This window comes from Ambystoma mexicanum, chromosome 4p (genome assembly GCF_040938575.1).
Source record: "Ambystoma mexicanum isolate Mex_15411 chromosome 4p, UKY_AmexF1_1, whole genome shotgun sequence".
NCBI classification, from domain to species: Eukaryota; Metazoa; Chordata; class Amphibia; order Caudata; family Ambystomatidae; genus Ambystoma; species Ambystoma mexicanum.
The window spans coordinates 302,635,320-302,661,783 of NC_090927.1; the positions used below are offsets into that span (position 1 = coordinate 302,635,320).

At 47.1% G+C, this 26,464-nt stretch overlaps 1 protein-coding gene across 6 annotated transcripts in view; it reads left to right on the plus strand.

Annotated features, from left to right (window-relative positions):
- Positions 1 to 26,464, plus strand: part of ITSN2 (intersectin 2) — a 2,589,317-nt gene that overhangs the window by 2,396,911 nt on the left and 165,942 nt on the right. For all 6 annotated transcript variants that reach the window (XM_069605851.1, XM_069605856.1, XM_069605854.1 and 3 more), the window contains 3 exons: positions 18,792 to 18,913; positions 24,617 to 24,723; positions 25,534 to 25,717. In XM_069605851.1, coding sequence (XP_069461952.1) covers positions 18,792 to 18,913; positions 24,617 to 24,723; positions 25,534 to 25,717 — 413 coding nt within the window. The remainder of the gene's footprint in view (positions 1 to 18,791; positions 18,914 to 24,616; positions 24,724 to 25,533; positions 25,718 to 26,464) is intronic.

Below are 26,464 nucleotides of genomic sequence, written 5' to 3' on the forward strand. Positions count from 1 at the left end.
ACATCTAATTCTAATTCATCAGGGGCCTGATCTTTGCCCCTCAACCATTTTTCCAAACCCCCCCCTTTACTCACCACCCTTTTACCTTCATCAAGCTTCTTCTGACATTCAATAATTTCAAAGCGATTTCCAACTTACACACATTCAGAATCTAGTGGAGCAGTACTGGCTAAAGCTAGGGTATTCCTTTTATAACATTTATGTGACTTAACTTTAGCCATAGCCACCCTGCTACAAATGCTTCTTTTGTTTTTCCTTTTACGTCTAGTTCTTCTATTAGTCCCCCGAGAAGCACTAATTTCAATAAAACTTTCACTATTGCTTATCTCCTCTATCGATATTTCCCTTAATGGTGGATTCTCTCTAGAGTGTTCATGCACCAAAATCACCTAGAACTACATTACCATTGTAGCCACAATTTTTTTCAAGATTCCAATTTTTCTCCCTATTTTCCTCTGTCATAATACCAAGTGCTTTAGTATTTTCAATGGTTTGTTGTACCAGTGATTTCATATCTTTTTGTTCCTTTAATAATTTTGTACAGATGCCCAAAAGGACATCCATCATAGTTGTCACGGCATCATTTTTTTGCCCTACCTTAAGGGAATTATTATTTCTACTTTGTGATCCTAAATTAGGTGTATTCCCTGTTTAATTCCAGGGCTCATCCCCCTCATTGCATACAGTATTAGTTTGTGCAAAGTTTCCCATATCAGGTGTGGCTGACAAATTAATTCCTATAACATTATTCTTATTAGTCTCATCCACAGCAGAAATATCCGTTCGTGCCCCCATAGATTGCCGTCGAAAGTTCTGCACCAAATTCAATAACAAATTATTGTCAATCATTGAACTATTAATAGGGGGATGTAGAGTATCTACTATCTGCGGTTTCTGATATTTTTCTTTAATAGTTAAGAAACTAAGTATTTTGGGTTGGTCTGATAAACGTTTGTCTGGGTTTACATGGCTAATTTCTTTATTGCCTCTGCTCTTTGTCCCTTTTTCTTTGCCCAATTATAATACTTGTTTAACATTCCCATTAGGCGTTTTTTTCTTGCCCTTTTTAGATCTTTGATTATTACAGCGCAAACTAGGTCCCATATTACTAATCTTAGGTCGAGAGTTTCCTTTTTTATAAACATTCAAAGGTGGTATATAAATGGTCGTCCAATCTTACGTCAATCCAAATATATATGTCGGGGATAATCCTGTATAATCACCAGAGGAGAGGACCCCCCCCCCCTTGTAGCCACTGATGATTCAGAGTCCAAATAATAGTAAGACTAATAGATCACCATAGAAACAAAGGTAAACACCAAATATAAAAGATATAAAGATAGGATTTAAAAAAATCTATATCCCAAGTTAAACAGGGGAGAAGAAAACTTCGCAGCCCCTGTAGGAGGAGGGTATGGTATTAAAATGAGGGGCAGCTATGAATATATTAAAATCACAATATGATAAAAAGAAAGCAAAAGAACTGTATCCTAAAACAACAGTCTTATAAATCTCTTGTAATCAAAGTGAAAATACGAAATTCATACAGTCTACCAATTTATAATACCTCAAGTCCACAATAAATTCCTTTATCCAATCCAATTACACCTATCCTCAAGATTTCCGAAATTACTACAAGAAGTAAATAGACTGCCCTCGTTGGGCACGCCCGGCAGCTCGAGGAGCTGCCTTAGTCCGACTCTCCCTCCTCCCCCACTGGGCAGTTTAATATTATTATTGGATAATAGTACTCTTAATTCCAGTTAGGATAGTCCAAGTAACCATCCAGCTGCAATTGAATATATTTCAGTATATCTGATGACAAAAAGGGTCGTATCCATGGGTTTACGCCACCCTAAAACACCCAACAGCCTAACAGTAGTCACCCGCCCTTTACTCCAGCCGGGCTTAATGCCACAAGGGTGACCACGCAGGTTTTTTTATGATCCACTTCCGGCGTGGCCAGCGGTCGTCGAGCGTCGGCTCTTTAGTAAGTTCCTTATTGAGTGGAAAAACGCTCGAACAGCAAAGCGTTTGTAGGAGAGCAGAGAAATTGAAAATTGAATTTAACTAAATATTTCTCTATGCTTTTTAAAGATTTGTATGCCTTTGTTGAGTAAGAAAAGAGTGTATAATTCCTTGTACAATCTTTAATGCGAGTCCAATTAGCCAACATCAACTATTTCTTGCCAAATTAGGATTGAAAATATCTCTTTGCATACATTTGCCAAGTTTGATTGCCTCTGGTCAGTAGGCGAGGATGCTTGGTTTGGGCTTTCTGGTATTCAGCATTTCCTCTTGTAGAATCTGGTATCTCCCATTCTTTCCTCGTCCATTTCTGTTATTGCTTTGGGAACCTTTGGAGAGATGTGAAAACTCGTGGGACAAGGAAATCCATTAGAAAAATAAGTACATTGCCTGCAGTAATGTTCTGTCTGGTCAACCTGCTATTCATCCCACACTTTGACCGTCCCACCAACCCCATCAGTCTGACTGCTGGCAACTTGCTGCAACCATTCTACAAATCTTTGGCATCAGTGTATTCGAAACATTTGGTGGAACTGAGGCCATGGGCTTGTGTGGCTCGACTTCTATGCTATGGATGTCACTTAATTTTCCAGTGACAGTTGAGGCAGCCTGCACTTGTGGAATATTTTAAGAGATGAGGAGTCTATAGGAGGAGGAGTTCTGAATACATAAGACAATTCAAGAAGTCAAGTATCTTGTTATTTCAGTCAAGATGCACTAATGCATTTATTACACTTTTTAACATCAATTTAACTTAGTAGAATAGCATTAAAACCTTAACAAAATGTGCTCTTTGTATTTAGTAGTCCTAAAGAAATGTTTTTCAGAATGTCTTAAATTAAATATGGAATCGTTAATAGTGTTGCTGCTGATACCCTGCTTGAAAACCTAAAATGGGATACAATGTAAAAGACAAATAAATCTGAAATGCCTAACCATTCCTAAAATGTCGAGCTTAGGTTGAGTATGTTTTATTTTTCCAAAAAGTGATTGGAAGTATAAGCGATCATCATTGGAAGTTTATTTTTGTATTCCGTGTTGCAATCCAATTATAATCATTCACTATTTTAAAAAACTATACAAGGGGTTGTTTGTGAAAAAGGAAATCTGTACACCCCATGTATTGAACATGTCATTAATTGTACAAAGCTTTTCACAATTTTAAAGTTCTTCCATCTCCCCTTCCTCGACTTTAACCCATGTATTGTATCATTCTAAGAGGGAAGGTAGGTTTTCTGAGGAGGACATTAGTATGTTGAACAGGAAGGGGAATGGTAGCAGTGTTTAACGTCACTTTTTGAAGGCACTGTGGGCTTCCGCCATCGTCATGTCATTTGGGTCCCTCTGGATGTGTACTTACACGTTTTTAGAATCCACTGTTTTGTTCATAGCATAACTAATTTGAAAGAATAGAGCAACCCGCCTCAACCATTTACACACAAACCTCTAAAATTCCAGTATGCCGCTCTCATATTTGTCATATAGAACTGATATATCCTGATGTTGCTGTGTCTAGGTGCCATATTTACATACTCTTCTCACATTGCCCCATCAGATATGGGCCCTGTAACTTGCTTCTTGGCCAGTACAAACCATAGATAATCCAGGGCGTCTGGACACCTAGATGAAGCTGCCACTGGAATGAAAACTGAACTCTTCACAAGTAGTACCTTATTAATTTGTTTGCTTATTCTGCAACATAGCCCAAGAGCAGCAAAGTGCTTCACAACAGGAGGGTGCCCTACCTGTTCTGATAATATGATTTAAAGCTGTTTGCCATGTGAAGGTGGTATTAGATGTATCATCCATGCATAAGCCGAAACTATTACCTCAGAATACAGATAGGGAGTACTCGTACGTCCGGTCCCCTTTCCTCCATCCTTTTGGGCGTCCCCCAACATGGGTCCAGTACCAGAACCTTTGGCAGCGAAACATTGAGCTTCCCCTTTAAATGTAGTATAGCGTACAGGAGCGCGGCCTCGGGTGTGGGAACGCCCCTTGGAGGGCCTGTCCTCTGGCATCTCACCTCAGTCCCTTTTTCTGCACAGATGTTGTCGGACCTGGCAGCCAGCGCTGAGACTGTTTTAGCTTTCCGCTTAGCTTCCAATTTGTTTTTTCAATTCTTATTTCACGTCCTTTCTGTGCCTCACCTCCTCTGGCGCGTGTTGGCCTCACGAGTGACCGCTTGTTCCAGGCCTCGGACCCCCATGCTCTGTGTCTTGAGTGTTTGGGGCCCGACCACAGCTGGGACTCATGTGCAGCCTGCAGCGCTCTCGGTGACAGGGCATTGAACAGTGGTTTGTCACAGTGGAGGGAGATCTTCCATTCTTCTTCTCTGCCCCACCTTCAGGTCTTCATCTCCAGGACCTCTCGTCACGACAAGGTAGGCTCTCGGTTCATCTTGTCTCCACAGCACAGCAACTCCTTCCTCTGGGTTCCTCAGATTCAGGTCCTGGCAGGCTTGATACCTCTAAGGCCACCAGCTCCCAAGCCGAGGGGGCCGGGGGCTCTTCCGGGCAGTCCAGGGACAGACCTGAGCCTCCCAGGCTACCGGCTACCAAGCTGAGGGGCTCAGCGGACCTACCTGGCGCCCTCGGAAGGACATCAGGCTCGTCCTTAGGGATCATCGAGTGCCACCTCCAAGAGTATGTCCTCGGCCAGATCCAGGATGGCTACCGGCACAGGTGCCGAGGGCTCCCTCCCTACCGGAGCTCGCTCCTACGAGGCTGTGAATCAGGGCGTTGCAACTACCAGCCGTCCGTCTAAGGGCTCAGCGCCTACAAGAGGGATCTCTGAGGTTGACACCTCTGCTTTCGGTCCAAGACCCAAGCTGTATCCTCTGGTGTCTGAGTCCTCTCTTGGCTCAGGGCCTCCGTGCCCTCTCATCCAGGGCATGGCACAAGGCTTCAAAATGGTGGAGCGGCACGTGGCATAGCCTGCCAGGCAGACGCCCATCTTGGATCCGGCTCAAGGCCCGCCAGTGCTTTCACCCATCGAGTGGGCTTTGCAGGATGATCCCAGCTCACTTCCTTCTGGAAGTGGCAGTGGACCCTACGGTGTAGGGATTTGATCCCCTCAGGGGTACATCTACCCATCATAGCCGTACAGCTACATGCACCAGGTGCCTCAGCACTTTCACCAAGAGTGGAGGCCCAGCGCCTGGGAGGGCAGGGCCCCGAGGGACCCAGCGGCTAGTGAGGACCACTTGTTCGTGCGCCTCCTCATGCGTTCCCCTCAGATGAAGGGGCTCCTGAAGGACATTGTAAAGGAGGTCATCCCACAGGTGGCACTGCCACAGCCCCCTCCTATGGGTACTTTTCTTGCACCCTCGATGCCGGTACCTCCATCGGTTCAGGTGCTTCTGGTTGTTCCACGCATCCACCTCCTCCTGTACCACCAAAGCCTGCCCTTCAACAGCCGTTGGACTTGTCAGTGGCTTCAGACCTGGGGGCAACCCCTCCGGCACCTGTGTCCCAGGGCCTGCATCCCCCTCAGACTGTGAAAATTAGGGGTGGTGATGACAACGATGATGACGATGACCCCTCTGCATCGGTCAAGGCCTTTCAAGACCGCCTTCAGGGCCTGGCAGAGTTCTTGGGGGTTCCCTCTTCATGAGGAAATCCCCAAGGAGTTGGGTGTGCTAGCAGAGGTCTTGGGGAAATGCACCACTATCCGGTCTGGCATCACCCTCCAGAAGAGTGTTCTGCAGGTGGCATGAAAGGTCTGGGAGAAACTCAGGGCCAACGCCCAGATGAACAAGAAGTTGGACAGCAGGTTTAGGCTGACAGACAGGGAGCCCAATCCTTCTTGTCACCAACCTGCAGCCCATTCCTCTGTGGTGGCTGCGGCCTCCCAGTATTCTGAACCATCGTCTTCGTTGTCTTCCTCCGAAGGAGCCACCGCCAGTTGCCTCTCCAAGGAGGACAAAGTTCTTGGGAAAGCGCTGTTACTCCATCTATGGACTGCATGTGCGACAAGCCAACGCAGATGTCCTCTTGGCTGCAGCCAACCAGATGCTGTGGCAGGAACTCTGTGAATTTCTGCCCGACCTCCCTTCGGACAAGCAAGCAGCCTTTAAGGCCAGTCTGGCTGACACGCGGGCCATTGCGCAGGACCACATGGAGTCTTTGGTCTCCCACAATGATACAGCCAGCAGAGTGCTGTGCCTTGGGCTTGAGATGAGAAGATGGCGTGGATGCATCCCACAAAGTTTTCATCTGTCGTACAGGAGCTGATCCTGGATCTACCCTTTAAGTGCGTGGACCTTTTTCATTTGTCTACTGATGGCGAGTTGACGAAGAAGAAAACCTCAACTCAGATTGCCAAGTCCTTGGCCCTCCTGACCAAACCAGGTCAGAAACCATTCCCTCAGTCCCAAGGCAGGCCTGAGTTCAAGCCCCACGCCTTCTCCGGCTTCAAGGGGTTCCGGGACCGCAGTTCACAGAGGCCTGGCGGGTCGTCCAGCGACAACAGGAGGAAGCAGCAGAGGACGTTGTATGGGTTTTTCCGCTTCCCCTACTCTGCCCCCGCCCCGACGCCAAGAAGCATTGACTTCAAGTTCGATGATCACAACTCAACTGTGAGTGGCTATTTGGCTCTGTTCCAGGACACCTGAAATTGTCTTTTCAGCAACCCTTGGATCCTATCCATAGTCTCCACAGGCTTCAGTCTTCCTCCTCCTTTGCCTCTACCAGCCTCTCCCCCTCTTCATCAGATCAGGTCCCCGGCTCTCTTACGGGAGGTTCTTTCGCTCTTGGAGATGCAAACAATAGAACTAGTTCCACTTGTAGACAGTGGCTTGGGTTACTATTCCAGGATTTTTGTACTACCCAAGAACAACCAGGCTGGCCTGAGGGTAGGCCTGGACCTGTGATTTCTAAATCTGACCTTACCACTGGAATGCTTCAAGATGAATACTCCTGCGCACATAGCAAAGTCTCTTTGTGCAGGTGACTGGATGTGTTCCCTGGACATGTTCCCTGGACCTCAAGGATGAGTACCTGCATGTACCCAGCTATCAAGCGCATTGGAAGTTTCTGCGTTACATGATCATGGCATACCACTTTCAGTACAAGGTGCTTCCCTTTGGTCTGAACTCGGCCCCTCGTGTCTATGCAAAGTATATGAACACACTGGCGGGCCTCTTCCGCTTGGAGGGCCATCAACTATACCCTTGTTTGGATGACTGGCTGGAGAGGGTGGGGTCACCCAAAGGGGTGGTGCACTCCTGCCAGAGATTGGCAGGTATCCTTCATCAGCTGGGGTTTTCCCTCAACCTGAAGAAATCGCAGTTATGCCCGTCTCATGAAGTGGTCTTCCTAGGGGTGCGTTGAAACCCTACCGTTCAGCGGTTGTGCCCCACAACGGAGAGGCTTTTCTCCCTCCACAAGGCAGCTGGACAGTTTCAGGCCAATTCGACCACCTCAGCATAGGGGTTCCATCAAATTTTGGGCCTGATGGCCTCCTGCGTGCTCACTGTACAGCACACTCTCCGCAAGATGAGATGCCTCCAGCTCCACCTGGTGGCCAACTCGGATCAGGAGATGGGGTCTCAGTCGGACAGGATCCCAGTACCACCGTTCCTGCTGCCTGATCTTCGCTGGTGGCGGATGGATGGCAATGTTTCCGTGGGAGCCCCCTTCACCCGGCCGGAGCTTACCCTGATGGTGATGATGGACTCCTCCCCTTTCGGGCTTGGGGGGGGGGGGGGTTGTTACTCTGGATGGCTGTGCGATTCATGGTGCATGGTCCAGGGCGGAACCCCTCCTGCATATTAATCTTCTTGAGCTCAGGGGAGTGGGCCTGGCCCTCAAGGCCTTTTTGCCCTCATCAGGGACAGGTCTGTTCTGGTCAGGATGGTCAATTCTACTACAATGTTTTACCTGAACAAGCAGGGTGGCACCCGTTTCCCCCGCCTCCTCTGCATGGAGGCGCTATTGATTTGGGAATGTGCCCTGACGGAGGGGAGTTGGATTTCGGCAGTCCACCTCCTGGGGGACAGCAATGAAGAAGCAACAGTTGAGGCGCCCGGGGTTCAACATCTACGAGTGAGAGTTGCACAACAACTCCTTGTTGCCCCTGTTCCAGCTTTGGGGTTTCGCAGAGCTGGACTTGTTTGCATCACCTTGGAATGCCAACTACCCCCAGTTTGCTTCATGGGCAGGTCAGGATCGGGGGTCACTGGGAGACGCCGTCCAGATCTGTTGGCACGGCCGCAAGCGTTAAGCTTTCCTGCTCATCCCTATGCCCTAACGGACTGTCCGCAAGTTCCGGGCCTCTGGGTTGCAGCCTTATCCTCATTGTCCCCCACTGGCCTTCGGGACCCTGGTTTTCGGATCTGCTGCAGTTGTGCTTCCAGAGTCCCGTCCATCTTCCAATGCCCAGCAGGGGCTTTCTGACACAGCAGAGTGGGGCAGTGGAGCATCCGGACCCAGCCAAACTGGCCTTGGCGGCCTGGTTCCTGATCAGCGGAGGCTTCAGCATGATTCATTTTCAGATGACAACTGGGACATTATTCAGGAGGCCCTCGACTTGGTCCCAGTATAAGAGCAAATGGACTAGGTTCTACCATTGGGCGCGCAACAAGGGGCTGGACCCTGTCGCCTGTAAGATAACATACTGGTGTTTCCAGCGCACCTGGCTCATTCTGGAGTTGCTGCACATATTTGGCGGCCATCGAGGCTTACATGAATTCCCCAGAGCAGGTGTTTTCGGGAGCCAACCCGGTGGTTAAGGCCCACCTTAAGGGGTTATCTAGGCTTTTTCCTACGGTGCATAGACCTCAATGTGGTTTTAGCAATGCAAGCCTTCCGAGCAGATAGCTTCTGTGGACATCTGCTTGGTGACGCTAAAGACTGTTTCATTGGTGGGTCTCACTTCTGTGTGCAGGGTTAATGAGCTGCAGGGGTTGCCGTTGTGCGAGACCTTCACCACGTTTCACGACAGTCATTTTACACACTCACCCACATTTCTTGCCCAAGGTGGTCTCTCCATTTCATCTGAATCAAGAAATCTGCCTGCAAGTGTTCTTCCCGAACCCACAGTCTGAGGCAGAGAGGGCCCTGCATTCCTTGGACCTCAAGAGGGTCCTCAAGTTTTAGCTCTCTAGGACGACATCCTTCAGGAAGTCCTAGGCATTGTTTGTGACTTTTGGGGCTCCTCCCCCGGATTCCAGGTTTCTAAGGCTTCCATCGCCCGTTGGATGGTTCAGGCCTTTTCGGAGACATATACGGCCATGGGCAAACCTGTTCCTGAGGGGATTGATGCTCATGCGGTCAGAGCCGAGGCCACAGCCGTTGTGTTTCAGAGGCACGCTTCTTGGGAGTTCAGCATCAAGGCGGCTACTTGGGCCACTCCATCGGCGTTCTGTAAGCACTACTCACTGGACACCAGCTCGAGACGCAATGCAGAGTTTGGTCGGACGGTTCTGAACAACCTTTTTGCTTCATCCTAGATAATGAGGCAGATTGACACAGCTCGACCCTATGTTACTTGTTCTATGGAATCACCCACAATGATGGAGGAAAGGGGACGGGACGTATGAGTAATTCAAGTTACTCACCGTAGTGACTAGAGTACTCATAGTCCTTAGTCCCCTTTCCTTAATACATCCCACCCACCTTTCCCCCGGTAGTATGCCAAGGGCTACTATGTACAAGTGTAGCCAGATATCTAAACGTCTGATGTGTTCAACGAGGACTGAGGTGAGGTGCCAGAGGCGGGGCCTCTGCGGGGCGTTCCCACGCCCTTGAGGCCGTGCACCTGCATGCGCTATACTAAATTTAAAGGGGAAGCTACATTTTTCACTGCCAAAGGTTCTCATACCGCCCCCATGTTGGGGGACGCCCACAAGTATGGAGGAAAGTGGACTAAGGACTATGAGTACTCTAGTCACTACGGTGAGTAACTTTAATAAATGGCATATGAGGAGGGACACTAAGCTTGTAGGTGTTTGGTTATTTGCCCACCCATTGACTACCCATGGTCATGCTAGCCCCTATGACCATTTCTACCCAGTTCCTGCCCAAAATACCTCCTCATCGGAGCTCTTTGAGCTTGCTTTATTCAAGCCTTACCATTAAATTTTGCACTCTAAGTGCTTGCCAGTATTTTTTCAAAGCCATATTCTGAGAGTTAATAACTTAATTGGAGCTGTAAACATGCTACTGATGAAATGAAAATGTCTTAGCCAGGTCTGCCTTCGGCCACTCGATTTATAAGCACTATGCAAGTCCTTTAATGAAGTCCTGTTAAAAACAAGCATAGGGAGACTCCCACGATGGCTGCCAAGTGGAGAACAGCATAAAGGCTGAGCTCTCATATCCCCGGCGCACGAGAAGGGGGCTGGAATCGGTCATAGGCGTGCGGGTGAGCAGGTGGATCTGTGCAGCGACATAGCGGAAGATGGCCAGCCTGGCGCCTTGGAGCCACAAGGGCCTGTAGCTGTGAGGGAAGTGGACGCACTGTGGCAAGCTTCCTTGGAGCGGGAGGAGCGAGCAGAGACCCGTCACAGAGCGGCTAATAAGCAGTGACGACGCCGCCACGGATGCACTCCCCGACAAAAGAGAAGTCCGGTGGAGCAGGGGAGACATTGGCTGTCCCAGGAGGGGCCTGTCAGTGCAACGAAAATGGCCGGCAGCGTTGGGCTTTCGTATCCCCTCCCGGTCACCAAGGCACACAGGCACCACAGGGCCCGAACCCTGGGGAGAGTAGGAGCGGGTCAAGGCAGCCCGCTCCGGTGGCAGACAGTGGAATGTAAGGTGAGAGGAGGCGGGCAGCATTACCTGGCACCAGATAGTGCAGGAGGCCCACTGGGAGTGTGCAGGAGGCCCGTGAGTGGTGCCTACAATTTGTTTTATTTGACACTAGCTAGGGTACCTGCCATTGCCCGTGTCCTGATCAAGTGGAGTTTCATGTGCCCTGGAGGATGTTTTTCTTGGCCTCTGTTTGGCAAGTCGTGCTGCTGTTTGTTGTGTTTCAGAAGCTCTTGATATTGAATTTTTTTATATCAACTTTATTTAATAATTATACAAAACATAATACAACTGAGTAACAACAGAATGGGAACAAGCAAAAGATTACTCCATATACATCAGTGCAACAAAATGCAAATTACTACTAAAGCACAGCTATTCAAACCGAAATCCGAAAACATCCCCACCCTCCTATCTCATGGCAAGACGTGACAACACAAAACACAAAAAAAAGGACAAAACGTATACCCCTACCAATCCCCAACCTCAATATCCACAAAATAAACCAAAGCCTACACCTCATCCAAATAAATCCCTGAATGACCCCCATCTCTCCTCATACTCAGTTTCCCGATGTTGTCGAACTGCCCGAGTCTTCTCATACCAAGAGAGCGTCCGCATATCCGACACCCAATTCTCTCAATGTGGCTTCTTCCTGGATTTCCACACCTTCATTATTTGTTTTATGGCCATCAACAATGCTCTATCAATCCATTCCGAACAATCCCACATCTCCACACTTCGACTATCAGTTGAAAGGAAAATCACTGACAGAAAAGTATGAGGCAGTGTCATACTAGTTACCATATCAATGCAATCCAAAACTTCTCTCCAAAAGTCCAGCACTCTACTACACTCCCAGAGCATATGTAGATAGGTCCCTCTCGAGTCCCCACACCCCCAGCACAGATCTACATTGATTTTTGCTTTGAATCAGATAGAGCTTTTCCAAGTGATGTTCGTTTTTTGTGCGGCATGTTTTAGTCACTCAGTAGCTTCAGCACATTTGAGAAAATGTCCAAGAAAGATTGATTGATTGTGCTCTCTTCTCGTGAATGAATTTAAGTAAACTGTAACCTTACCATTTCCCATATTTGGAGTGGCGTGATAAAAATAAACTTACTTTTTTTAAATTCCCTTTAAAAATGCTTTATTAAACATTTTCGAACTGTATATTCAAAGGAATAACCAACACATAGAACATTTTGCTTCAGACACTTTTCAAAATTTAGCCTCCTTCTAGTATCTACTGTAGTGAATCGGGGTGAGCATCAGTAAATGAGGGTGTCTACGGAGTGAATTTTTTGCATTCCAACAGACTACAATCTTGCCCCAGACAAATGATGAATCCATGCAAAATTTGGTGGACGTGGATTCACCGGTATAGATTTGTGTAGCCGGACTAACAGACAGACACACATCCAAACATTGTTTTGCATATAAGATTTTTCCATCCAAACATAGACTACGATCTTGCTCCAGACAAAAGAGGAATCCAATCAAAATTTGGTAGACGTGGATTCAACGGTGTGGATTTGTATAGCCGGACAAACATACACACATACACACATTCTGCTTTATATATAAAGATACTCTCCTTGGGAGCACCGAAAGCAGGCCCAATTTAGCATATATGGACTCACCTGCAGGAGGGTCCTTACAAGCAGGGGCACGGGAGTGACCTGTCCCTGGCACATACTACTGCAAATCTCTAACACCACAAGAGGGGGATTGGAACGCTGAGGACTCACCAGGTTTGGAGGCGGATCGGAAGGGAACCCGGTTGGGTTTACCAACAGGTCCCTGAGAGAATTGGACAAGGCCCCTGGGGGCCACAGAGGAACACTAGGTGGGGGTCACAAGGAGTCTGGCCCCTGTGGGTCCCCTGCTGCTCAAGTGGAGGGCAGCGCTACAGCCCGTAGTCAGACATGGATCAGTGCGGACAGGCCCCCAGTGTGTGAGGAGCTCTGAGGCCCCAAGGCAAGGGTCAGGACAGCTCGAGAGGAGGTGGGGTCTTGGTCATTCACAGCATCAGTGTCCAAGAATAAGAACAAGGGCCTGCAAACAGCCTCTAAGTCCTCTTAAAAGACCCAGGAGAGTTATAGACAAAAACTGTTGCAAAAGGGAGCTGAGATGGCCACAGGAAGCGAACAGGGCCCTTTCCCAGAGAGAAAACCCGGAGGAAACTGGGGGAGGGGGAGGCAGTGGGGAGGTGAAAGAGCAAGTGGTCACCCAAGAAATCCTATGTCGCTGTTTTCAGGACTTCAGGGACAAAATATCAAACTATTCAGTTACAGCTGAGTCTGAGGTGAGCTCTCCCAGTGCCTGCAGGAAGTAAAGGGGGACATAGCAAGCCTAGAGGAGGGGATGTATGCGGCAGAGAATGCCATACAAGAAATCGCAGAGGACACCCAGAAGATAGATGAATTGGTGGAGCGACGGGCTACGGTCAACCATAATCTGGAAATCCAAAGCGAGGACTTGGAGAACCGACCAAGAAGGTCTACCATCAGAATAAAAGGCTTAGCTGATGCAGTAGCGGACAAGGGCCTACGTGAGATGGTGAAACATGTGTTTGCAGACCTGCTGGAAGTGACAGACTGGTCCAGAATACAACTGGACCACATCCACAGAGTGGGCCCTAGGAGGGGAGAATCGAAGGCCAGACCCTGAGATGTGGTGGTGGCCCTGCATCAATACGGCCAAAAGGAGAAGGTGCTGGCGGCCGCCAGGAACGCTAGGTCGATCAACTACAATATCTCAGATCTCCAACTGTTTCAGGACCTGGCTCTGACCACCCTTGTGAAACGGCAGCTGATGGGCCCTGTGGTGCGGGCTCTGGCACGAGCTGAGGTGCACTACAGATGGACTTTTCTCTTCGGTCTTTCTATTCGAATGGGAGGGAAGGAAAAGTGGGTCAGAACCTGTGAAGAATGCCTGGGGATACTGAAGATGGGAGAGGAAGCGAATACCCGACAGGAAAGGAGGCCACCGAGAGAAGCTGCCAAGCAGAAAGTGTGGGAATGGACAAAAGGTATTGGCCAAGTGGCTTCAAAAAGTGAGCACCAAGTGGCCCAGCAGGATACCCTGACAAAGGGACGGGGGGGGTTGGAGGACTCTCCCAAGGGTGCAGATAAAGACCTGGAAACCGGAGGGGCGACAACGAGGCCTACGCAGTAGACCACCTGGGGGAAGGGGATAGTGGTGAGACACCAGGGGGTACGTGGGAGGTCAATACCATTCTGGTTAGTCTTATGGGTTGCAGGGGACCCACAGAAGTTTACTGTGGTCTATTAAAGGTGCTCAACTCCCAGAATGTCAAACTGGTGGGGTGCTAGAGTCTGGTTGAACCCGTCCAGAGTTGTGACAAAGAGATCTTGTTGGAAGAAATGAGGGCAGCTTCAGCCGCTTTGCTGCTGGGGAAAGCCCCGGGACTGGAACATTTCCCAGTGATCTTCTATAGGTCCTTTCGGGAGGCGTTGATCCCTCGGTTAGTCTCATTGTACAACTCCTTTTTATATGTCTGGGCGAATTACTCCCTCCATGGAAGAAGCTAAGGTTACACTACTCCCGACGCCGGGCAAAGAGGCTACTCTATGTGCCTCATACCGCCTTATAGCACTTATTAACTTAGACAGGAAAATCCACACTAAAGTGTTAGCAACACGATTGGAGAAACTCCTTGCTGGGCTGATCAACCCCGACTAGTCAGGTTTCGTTAGGAAGAGGCAGACCTTTGATAATAACATCCGGCAGGTGTGCCACCTAATAGAGAAGGTCAACAAAGCCAAGTCCTCCGCGCTGATACTAGCGTTAGATGTAGAGAAGGCATTCAACCAAGTTGAATGGCCGTTCCTCTTCCCCACAATGGAGACCATGGGGTTTGGGTCTAATTTCCTATCATTAATCAAAGCTAACTATCAAACACCATTCCTGCGATTCCCCTGTCCCGGGGATACACGTTTTCGGGGGCACCAAGCCAGGGTTGACCCTTCTCTCTGCTATTGTACGCACTCCACTTGTAGCCACTCCTGGCTAGAATTAGGGTTAGTCGGGACATTAGAGGGATTATCTTTGGGGGTGAAGAGCATAAAGTTACTGCCTTTGCAGATTACTTTCTCCTCATGATCACAGAGGCGACACTATGCTACACTCCCAGCAAACCCGAGGGAACTGGTGCTCTTTGGGGCAGTTGCAGGGCTAAAAATTAATGCTCATAAGTCAGGCAGTTAGGCTTGTTCAACCCATCCCCCAGGGCTCAGAGAATAAGGGGCTCTGTGCCTTACAGATGGGCCGAAAAGAGTGTAAAGTGTAGAAATCACATGCTTGCTGGATTCTTTCTACCAGACTAACTACACACCTTTGCTGTAGAAGGTGAGGTAAGTTAACCAAATGGGGTCCTCTGTGCATTTCGTGGCTGGGGAGGATCAATGTGCTTAAAATGGTGATCCTGCCCAAGATCTTGTATTACTTCATGTCCCTTCCAGTGACAGTTCCCCAGAGTTTATCCATGAGCCTTCAAAAGCATGTGGGGGCCTTCCTTTGGAACCACTAAAAACCCAGGGTTTCCATGTAAGTACTTATAGCTCCTAAAAGCAAAGGAGTTACCACACTTTCATCTCTACTACTTAGTGGCTCAAATCAGAATGGTTTGGGAATGGTTTCTGGGCAACCGCTCTAAAATCTGGTGCCGATTGGATAGGGCAGAGGTGGGTAGGCCACTGGAGGAAATACTATGAAAACCTAAGGACAGACCCGGAAATATGTATTTAAGTCGGATAGTGGCACTTGTGGGGGACTCCTGGGATGCTCTGATTCAGCAGGTGGCTCTGACGACCCCTCCCTGCTAATGTCCCTGTTTAGGAACCCTTAGTTTACGCTGGGGCAGGTAAACGGAGCATTTGCCAGGTGGGAAGAGCTCTTTGCCATAAACTACGGGATATGTTTGAAGGTAGCAAAGTTAAATCCTTTGACCACTTCACAGAGGATTTTGGGTTAGGGGAGGGCTAGACATGGGTGTAATTTTAGGGGAGGACAGGGGTGTTTGTCCCCCTCAACTTTCATGGCACACCATTTTGTCCCCATTCATTTGGCTGGGGCACCTTTTCATCAGATGCCATGTCCCCCCCCTTTTGCCACCCCCAACATTTTCAACAAAGTTAGTCCACTGGGGCTAGAGATCCGTTATTCATAATTGAGACATTGGCTCATGAACCCATCGATCAGAACCGCAGCCACTAGGAATCTCACTCCCTTCGAGAAGTATGTTATGACAGATACAGACAACATTAAGGTATCTCACTAAGTTAACAAATGTTTAAAGTGAAGAGTACCAACTTGTTTGCAGCGTTTGTTGTTTTTTTGTACTATTTAGATACAGGCAAGAAACATCTACTGGGAGCTATGTACAGAATTATGGCTGAGGGACAACAGAACCCAAAATGGCCCTACGAGAAACTGCAGTGGAACATCAGTTTGAGGATGGGCCGCGGGCTAAGCTGTGGGCAAGTATACCCAAACTCAAATGGGCCAGCCATGTCCAGGAGATGTGGGTTAAAGTGATGATTCAATGGCACCTCACATCTGAGAAACTGCACAGGGTTGGACGGTGCAACAATACATATTTTTGGCTACCAGGTCTCAGGCAATGTGGGGAAGGCTATATTGGGTATGAGTGATGCTTTGGGGAATCTACTCTCAAAAACACAAAATGTGTACGTAATTCTGATGGTGGCGGTGTTGCTGATTGTGGCGCAAAAATTGAAGCAGAAATGTGCCCCCTTCAGAGCATGGATGGGTAGGAAAGGTATGGAACTTCGTTGCTCTCGAGTGGGTGAACCATTCGATTCAGGGGTACCACCAAAAATTCCTGATGGAATGGGACGTTATCTTGCACTTCCTCCAAAAGGATTCATGAGCGGCCTGGTGCCCTCAGAGACTGCAGTTGTTGGGCCTGGTTTGACTACGCTCATATGAGCAAAGGGGTGCCTTCGATGGACGCCTACAAGGGCCAAAACTGTTATGGTTCAGGGAGTACCAGGAGAGGGTTGGGAGAGGAGGGGAGAACATGTGTGGGGAGAGAGGCATCACCTCAGTGACTGATGGGGGTACTGATATTGTCAGAGGCTACATATGTGGAGGCTTGTAATGGCTGTTTAAGGAATGGTGGGGAAAGTACTGTTGGAATTTCTTTGTTGGATACTGGTCGGAGTGAGGGAGGGAGGGCAGTTTGTGTTGTATTTTCACAGAAATGCAAATAAAATACATGTTAAATTCAAAAACAAGCATTGGCAAAGCCAACAGTTTTGGCTTGTGTATAAGTATTAGGCATTGGCCAGACAGTTTTATTAGAGGCCCAGGTACTTGCACCATTTCTTCACCTGCTACCATCAGCCATTTAATACCACTATGACATGCCTACACAAAAGCCCAAAATGTTGTCATTGCTAAGGCTTGTTTTAAATAACCCTGCAGACCGAGCTCACGCTGCTCCTCCTTGCACTATTTCACATGCACCCTCAGTCTACTCTCCAGTCCACTGGCTTTGTACTTTATGGATTAAGCATACTTGTTTACTTTCAGTCGTAATTGTATTTTTCTCAGCACCAATTGCCTGTAAAATGATTCTGTGCATTCGAAGCCGATACTATGGGATTGTTGTGACAACACTGCAGAAACGTATGTATGTGCCTGTCGGGTCACCCACCAGAATATCCCTCAATTGTCAGAAAAAGGGGGTATCATTTGAGGCTCCAAGGCTACCGCAGCAAAAAAGAACTTCAACAGAAAATACCCATCTTCAGTAGAGTCTGACCTCTAAATACAATACATTGTACCCCAAGAATATGGAATTTGCCCCCCACCTTGAGTCTGTGCGCCTTCCCTCATGACTTTCTTTTTACTAATTTTCTTCTTTCAAAGAAGCTTCGACTGAGAAGATTTATGTACATGACCCTCATTGTTGCTTGCTGGAACCTCTTAATCCAACCGAACTAGAACAGCTATATGTGTGTTTCTGCAATATGGACAGACTACACACTCATGCCAAACTGGCAGAGCAGCAAACGATATCTCCTGTTCTTTCAGGCCAGACCTCTTAAACCATGTGGTTGGACTAATGGGTACCGTAAGCTTGGGAAAATAACATCAAGATGCCCTTCCTTACCTTACCCCCACCACCCTTTCTTCCATTTCTCCCCCATCCGTTAAAACCTGAGTCTTTGCGACAGCACCACTTGGACAGCGAGGTATTAATGCTTGGCAATGCTGGAGTGATCGTTGCCTGCTTGAAATTGTTTGTCGCTGCCTATTTTTGATAACATAATGAAGTGCTGTGTTTAATTTATGCATGTAGTATTGAAAAATAAAGTTTACAAAAAAATACTTTAAGCTTTGCTTTGCAATGCCACAGTTCACATTATTTCCTGGCAGTGTGCCCCTGAAGTTCTAGAAAGCAAAAACAGAAGAGTACAGTTATCAGTAAACAAGACTAGGGCATTTTGGCATCTTTCTCCCTTTGTGGCCATGTTTACTTCTGAAGCGGGCCCTACACCATCTCCAATAATCCACTTATCAGGAGACCAGGGCTGGTCAGCTTAGACAGTTTCTCTGAGCCAAGAATGGTTTGTCCTTGACATGACTCCACATTGATGTTGTTGGCCTAGATATATATATGCTGTACAGCAGACCCCATCAAGGGCCTGGTGTCCTAGTTATGCAACTCTATAGCTTAACTAAGAAAAATAAAGGTGTGTGCATCTGATCTTTCAGATTTTGCAGGTTTAGAATGAATGCACAAGACATGCGCACCGCAATAAGACTTTATTTGGTCTGCTTGTTTGTAACCCCAAACATAGTGATTAAACCCCTTGATCAGTTGCTGATTACTTGGGATCCAAAAATGTGTCAGTCTGGCTTTGAGGCACATTTGGCACCAAATGCGCGTGAATTGCAACTAGAATGAATATGGTTGCAGTCTGTGTTCTGATCGCTATTTTGCTTCGCATGCAGGGTGTGCTGGACTCCATGATCTGGATGACATGTCACCCACGGAGCGGAAGAGGCAAGGCTACATTCATGAGCTCATTCAAACTGAGAAGAGGTACATGGATGACCTCCATCTGGTCATAGAGGTAAGCATGTTTGTATTCTGGGGTTTCTGTGGTGCAAACCTAGAGGTGAGGTTGTCCCTGACTTTGTTGCTTTTTCAAGAGGTTGTTTTTCTCTGTAAAAGTCCAAGAAATAACTTTGCATGTTCTAGGCAGTGATGCCTTTTTGGGAGTAACAAAGTGAGTACATGCACGGCATTGTACACTATCTTTCAAATCAATGTGTGCCCCTTGACATACATCTGAAAATGGAATCTGTGTGATCTTGGAAGCTACTATGCCTTGCCATTGTTGTGCTGCTTGTGTTGGGCCTATAAAGGGCAACACTATTGACAAGAAGTGCTTTCTGTATTGAAGAGCGTTGTATGAATATGCAGGGGTGACCTCTGATGCAATGATAGTCAGATTGAAACTGATACATCATCCCCTAGCTCCATTGAACCCTAGTTGGTAGTGTGCTAAAGTGAAGTGCAGGCATAGCTATATTGGGTTCCATGTCATTTTTCGCATGGTAATTATTTTTATGTTTTATTTATTTGTATTTGTAAAGCGCCAGAGGCATCGAGGCGCTGTTTCAAGAAGGTGTCTTAGTTACATGACCTGAGAGGCAATGCGAGGGTTACAGGTAGCCATGTGCCTTACAGGTAGAAGTGCAGACATGGAAACAGACATGAAATCCTTGTGTTCAACCATATAGTTACACAAACAGCATTGTTTTGATTGCTTTCCTAAAGGCTGCGTGGGAGTCAATGCTTCTGAGTGTGGGGGAAGCAGGTTCTAGTTGGTAGCAGCGATGACTGGGAAGCTTGAGCCACCTGCACAGACTCTTAGGCTTTTGGGAATGGTTAGGCAGTTAGTGTAAGTATCTAGTAGGTCTGTTAGAGGGAGGTATGGAGAATCTTTGTGAGAGGTAACAGAGTGCTGTGTCATGGAGACATTTGTGGGTTAGTGTCAGGGACTTAAAGAGGATACGTTCCTTGATGGGTAGCCAGTGGACTGATTTCCTAGTGGCCGAGATGTGGTCTCTCCTGGAGATGCCTGTGGCTGCTCTGAGAACATTGTTTTGCACCGTCTGGAGTTTCATAATGTTCCTTGCTGAGGTGCCTAGCAACAGTGCGTTACAGTAGTCGAGGCGAGACCCAATAATTGCTCTAGAGATGGTGAGGCAGTTTTGTTGCGTTATGAATGGCCTGGCTGCCGTGATGAGTTTCGAGTGATAGGCTGCTGCCGCTGATATAGCGTTCACCTGGCTAACCATGGTGAGGTTAGAGTCTAAGTATACCCCCAGAGTTTTGACTGACTGGGATACTGGGATGAAAGTGTTGTCGATGAGGAAGGAGTCATATTTTAGCCCAAGTTTTCTGATTGTTTCCAGTGATCCGATGAGTAGGAGTTCTGTCTTTTTGCTGTTGAGACAAAGCCAGTTTTCAGCCATCTAGGTCTGGATGGTGGCGTAGATGATGTTGAGGGTTATCTGGTCCACCTCGTAGTCACCCGAATGGGGGATGAGGACCCGAGTATCATCAGCATAGTTTGTGTATGCGATGCTCATGGAGTCCAGATAGTTGAATAGTGACCTTGTGAATAGGTTGCAAAGGGTGGGCGAAATACAGGATCTTTGTGGAACTCAACATTTAATTAAGTTGGGCTGAGCGCAGGCTTGGTCTGAGAAAACCTTCATTGCTCTACCGCTGAGGAAGGAGGAGATCCAAGCAGTGGCGTTGGGTGAGAAGTTGCCTGCCGTAGAGAGGTGTTGGCATAATGTGTCATGGTCAACCAAGTCGAAGGCCGTAGATAGGTCAAGGAGTAGCAGGCGGTCAGGTGTCCAGATGTCCCTGAGGTCATCTATTTGGTTCTTAAGGTCCAGTAGGGCGGTCTCTGTTCCATGGTTAGGCCGAAAGCCAGACTGTCGAAGACCTAGTAAGTGATGAGTCTCTAACTATTTCTGGACTTGTAGGTATGCTGCTTTATCCAGAATCTTCAGTAGGAAAAGTACCGTGGTAATGGGCCTGTAGTTTCCTGGGGTATTTGGATCCAGAGTGGGTTTTTTCAGCAATGGACGTACCCAAGCTTCTTTGAGGCATGAGGGCACCTGGTTGGATTTGAAGGAAGCATTGATGAACGCCATGAAGAAGGGTGCCAGGGCGGGGGCACTGTCCTTGATGAACTGAGCTGGGCAGGAGTCACCCTTGCATTATAATGGCTTGATGGAGTTGAGTATAGCTAGGTTGTCCTGTTCTTTTATTTCTTGGAATGAGAATGCTGGGATTTCAGTTGGTGTGTCCAGGTGTAGGTTGGATAGTTGTTTAATGCCTTGTGGTGGCTGATGATTTTTTCTTGCAGGGTGTCCAATTTGTTGAGCATAGCTTCTTGGATTTTGTTACAACATTCTTTGTCTTTAATAAGGGAGTCTGGAGGGGTGGTAGGTGTTTCCAATTCTCTGAAGATCGCAACGATTTCCCGGGAACCTGATTTAGCGTTAGCTATCCTGGAGTCGAAGGAGTTGGCTTTTGCTATGATGATAGCGGTTTTATAATGTTTGGCGATGTTTTTGAAGGCAAGTTTAGTGGTGTTGCTAGGATTGGTTTGCTATCCTGTGAGGGCTGACCTTTTTTTTTTTGTTCGCAGCTTGAGGAGTTCCGTAGTGAACCATGAGTTAGTTTGTTTGGTGGTCTTGGCTTTTCTTTGTGTGAGTGGGGCAATGGTGTCCACGGCTTGAGAGTTGTAAGTGGCGGCAAGGGTGTCCGGATTGTTGGTAAACAGAGGTTTGAGTTCAGGGATCTGGAGATGCGGTAGTAGTCTTTCCTTTGTGAGTTGCTTGAAGCTTCTGGTGAGGGCGGGCGGCAGTGCCCTAGTGGTGGTGGAGGGTATTTTGGCGAAGTTGAGGTCGAAATGGATGGCGGAGTGATCTGACCAAGGAATGGGGGTGATTGCTGAGATAGAGGTAGTACAATTGTGGTGTGAGATCCAGTCCAAAGTGCGTCCTTAGTTATGGGTAGGTTCTGTCACTGCTTGTTTGAAGCCCAGTATGGAGAGAGCATTGTTGAGGGAGGCTGCATTCCCATCAACAGGATCAATGAGGGTGAGGTTCATGTCTCCTAGGAGGATGGACATGGTAGATTTCTTTAAGTTGTCCCCAAGGGCGTGGATTAGTGCTTCTTGGAATTCTGTGACCGGCCCGGGCGGGCGATATGCGACATGGACGGTGATAGTGCAGTTTGGTGACAGGGTGATTTTGATGAGCATGTAGTCACAGTTATGGGATAGGTCTCCTTGGATTCTTCTGATGGGGATGGACTGCTTGGAGGTTAATGCTACTTCTCCTCCTTTCTGTGTCCCTCGATCTTGTCTGAAAATGGTGTATCCTTCCGGCAGGGCAAGGGCAAGGACTGGGCCTGAGGCTTCGTGAAGCCAGGTCTCGCTAATGAATAGTAGATCGAGGTTAGAGTTACAGAGAAGGTCATGGATGTCGAGAGCGTGGGCTGGGAGAGACTGTGCATTGATAAGAGCACACTTGAGTATAGCTTATGGTGTGTGCAGCGTTATTGACAATGTTGGCAGCATCAATCATGGGGGCAACATCAGCCATGGGGGCAACAGTGTAGGCAGCATCAATCATGGGGGCGGCATCATCCATGGGGCCAACAGTGTAGGCAGCATCAACCATGGGGTCGGCATCATCCATGGGGGCAACAGTGTAGGCAGCATCAACCATGGGGGCAACATCAACCATGGGGGCAACAGTGTAGGTAGCATCAACCATGGGGGCAACAGTGTAGGCAGCATCAACCATGGGGGCGGCATCATCCATGGGGGCAACAGTGTAGGCAGCATCAACCATGGGGGCGGCATCATCCATGGGGGCAACAGTGTAGGCAGCATCAACCATGGTGGCAACATCAACCATGGGGGCAACAGTGTAGGTAGCATCAATCATGGGGGCAACAGTGTAAGCAGCATCAACCATGGGGGCAGCATCAACTATGGGGGAAACCATAAGAGCATTAGGGGCAGCAATATTAGCAGAAAAGGCAGCAACAGTCAAGGTGGCGGCGGTAGATACAGTAGTCATGGCTTTGCCTGCAGCAATGGAATGTGCACGTTCGAGTGATCTAGCAGTGTAAGGTGCAGTGTGGTCTGTCTTAACGGCTGCCCCTACACGGGGGCTGTGGACGGCTGGAGAGTACCAGAGTTTGTGGGTGGGGGCACCTGCCTTGACTTTGAGGGGAGTAATTTACTTAGAAAAATCACTTCAAATTAATGTTTATTTTATTTCCCTACACAAGTACCCATACCCCTCTCCGCCCACGGGATACTCTATTTTGCACTTGTAATGTTGCATACATAGAGTGCTTAGCATTATAATGCATGCACCCTTTCAAGATAGAGCTCCAACTTGTTCCTCACCTTTTGGTTATTATTTCTGGTCCACTTAAAAGCTTTGAATCACCATTCTAAATTAAATATTCGAGCGTATTCGACCAATAATTGGGATTCAAATATTAGGAGTAGTTTAACAAATATTTGTAACTAAACAACTCTATTGGCCTTTTATTAAAAGAATAATTGTTTGCATGCTACATATTTAAAGACCGTTCAAGTGAACAAAACTAGTAGTAATGTCTGGTTTTAAGAGACACAACTTTTAATCATTTAACACTGAGGCAGTGTGAATTTGGTGCCATGTGCTGCCCTGTGTCGTATTGCCGCTCATTAATGCTGTAGATTCCTTCCCAGCTCAATTATTTGAATTTCAACGAAGGAAAGTGTCCAAGGCAAGACTTTTTACAGGATAATGTCATTTTCTGTGTATAGTGTCAATGTTAGGTGAATGCATGTGATAAGTCGAGCTGGCCGCTGTCTAGAATGTGTGATGTAGACTAGATCCCTTAACACGGGCATCTGCAACCTTTGGCTCTCCAGATGTTTCCGACTACAACGTCTATGATCTCTCAACATTGAAAATGGATGCTAGGGATGACGTGAGTGGTAGTCCAAAACATCTGGAGCGCCTAAAGGTGCAGACCCCTGCCTTCACGGATTATGTTCTTCTTTGTGGCCTGCTATTGGTTTTGGTCAGGCAGGAGGGAGAATAGGTGCTTCAGGTTTTCCTCCTTGACACCCACTTGTATTGCCAAGTAGGGGACATGTGAAGAGTTTTGGGATTATATGATTAAATGTCTGTTAATTTGAGTTACCTTGATGAGTTTGATGGGTATGTCTGGTAAATGGCATGTGGTCAGCTTAGTTTTTACGTGAACACTATGAGGTTTACACAGGTATGCCATTGAATTTACCTTCATGTTGTATGTAGTCATGATTATTCACAGGTTGTGCTGTTGTTTCCTGGTCGAGGGTTCTGGTCCTTTTAACAGGAAAGCACCTTCTTCTCTGTGTGAGATGAATGGGAGAAGGTAAGGCCAACATTGCAGATGTGTTTTTGAGAAGCGCTAGAATCTTGATCATCAGGCTGAGAAGAATGGGGGCAATTAATGAGATGCTTTTGTGTCTTGAATTATACTTTTACTGTTAAGTGGCATGACTTTTGACACATGAAAATAAAAATATAGTTTTTGGCTTGTCACATCAAAGACTTTTTTGCAGCATTGTACCAGAATTATTGTGTTCGAATTGCCTTTTTGGTCTAGCAATCACGTGTATGTACTTCAGTGTTAATTACCAAGGTGATACCATTCAACTGGAAGACTGTTCCTTGTCTGCTTGCAGGTTTTCCAAAAACCCATGGCTGAATCCGGCCTTCTCACCCAAGAAGAAATGGCGCTCATCTTTGTGAACTGGAGGGACCTGATTATGTCCAATACGAAACTACACAAGTGAGTTTATTTGATTGTATTCGAATATAGTCTTTATAATGCTGCGCAGCTGAGTGGTGCAGATTGCAATACTGACAATTGTGAAAATCAAGCATCAATGCATGGCCCGCGGTGAGGCTTAGGACCAACTGTAGAGTATTCAAACAGTGAGAGTGTGTATGGTTTTGGGCTGCTGTAGGGGGTTCCAGTGGGTAGCTGTGATGTGGCATCCAGAGCCATGCCGTTTGAAGCAGTTCTCGCCATGGAAGTGCTATATCAAATCTCAGGAGTCCCTTCAACATGGGCATGCAGACAACTGTAGCTGGTAACCTAGCAACAGTGCTCATCCAAATACTCAAGAATGTCAACCAGAGGTAATGGTTAACAGACAAAACACAAAATGCATCAAGACTTAGCGTACATAAGACAAGTAACCTTTCCCTCTGAATAATTGATGAGCTCCCTCTGGAAATAAACATTGAAAACCATGTGCTTTCTGTGCCCTTCCTCCTGGAATATGAGGGACTTGGAAAATCGATCTAGTGTTCTAAAAAAGCTACAACCACCTGGAGCAGTGCCTGACTGTGCAAGAAGTCAATTATAAATATAACACTATCTAACCAGGAAGTTGTCAATTTCACCAAATAATGGTTTGGTATTACGAAGGCTTGTTGTTCGTTCCCCTTGTGTCCATGAATATTGGGTGGATTTTCTTGGTGCTACGTTTATCTAATCGTATGGTGTGAAATACTGTCACATATTTCTCACTGACTTCTAGTGATCGTTTCTGTTTGAGTATAAACTGTGTACCTTTCTACACTTCTTTCGTAGAGCTCTGAGTGTGCGTAAGAAGACGGAAGGGGAAAATATGGCCGTGCAGATGATTGGCGACATCTTGGCCACAGAGCTCTTGCACATGCAGGCCTACATCAGGTTCTGCAGCTGCCAGCTCAACGGGGCTGCCTTATTGCAGCAGAAAACAGATGAAGAACCAGAGTTCAAGGATTTTTTAAAGGTATTGTAATCCAGATTCAAAAGGTGTTATGATGCCTAGCCTCCTGCACTGCCTGTCTGGTTTGCAAATGTACCTATGGTGATACCTGGAGCTACGGATTGGGCCATGCCATTTCCTAACCATAATTTCCCACTGCCAAGCTAAATCTGTTGTCGGGAACAGCCCATAAGAACACATCACAGTTCAGTTCTGACACCACATCTCCTTTTGATGCCCTTAGCACACAACATTAAAAAGCATTACACAGAGAACAAAAACACTACCAGAACCTGTAAGTCCATGGGGAACTCGCTTTTTTGATTCATTTAATTTGTCCTTTCATAGACAATTGACAATTATGTGCTGTTAAGGAAAACAATCATGATTGTTCTCTTTTCCAATGGTCTTTGAAGAGTGTTTGCTTTCTAAAGAAGAGTATATTAGATATAGCAGAGAAGGATTAATGTTTACAAAGATAGTGAACCCATCATTTATTATTGGCATAAGTGCAAACATCGCAGTGCACTTTTTCATTTGAGTAGATGTGTATTGCTTTGTGAAGGTATATCAATCCCAGGAAGATTGAATAGCAAGAATGTCAATTTTCACAACATCACGAGGAATCCCATGTCCGAATGTATGGCATAAAAGTGCTATGCGTGTGTCATATTTGCTATCTAAACCAAGAAGCATAATGGCAACATTTAATGACAGATTGAAAAACATACAGGGCGTCCCATTTTTCTGTTCCTAGAGAACCAAGTTGCA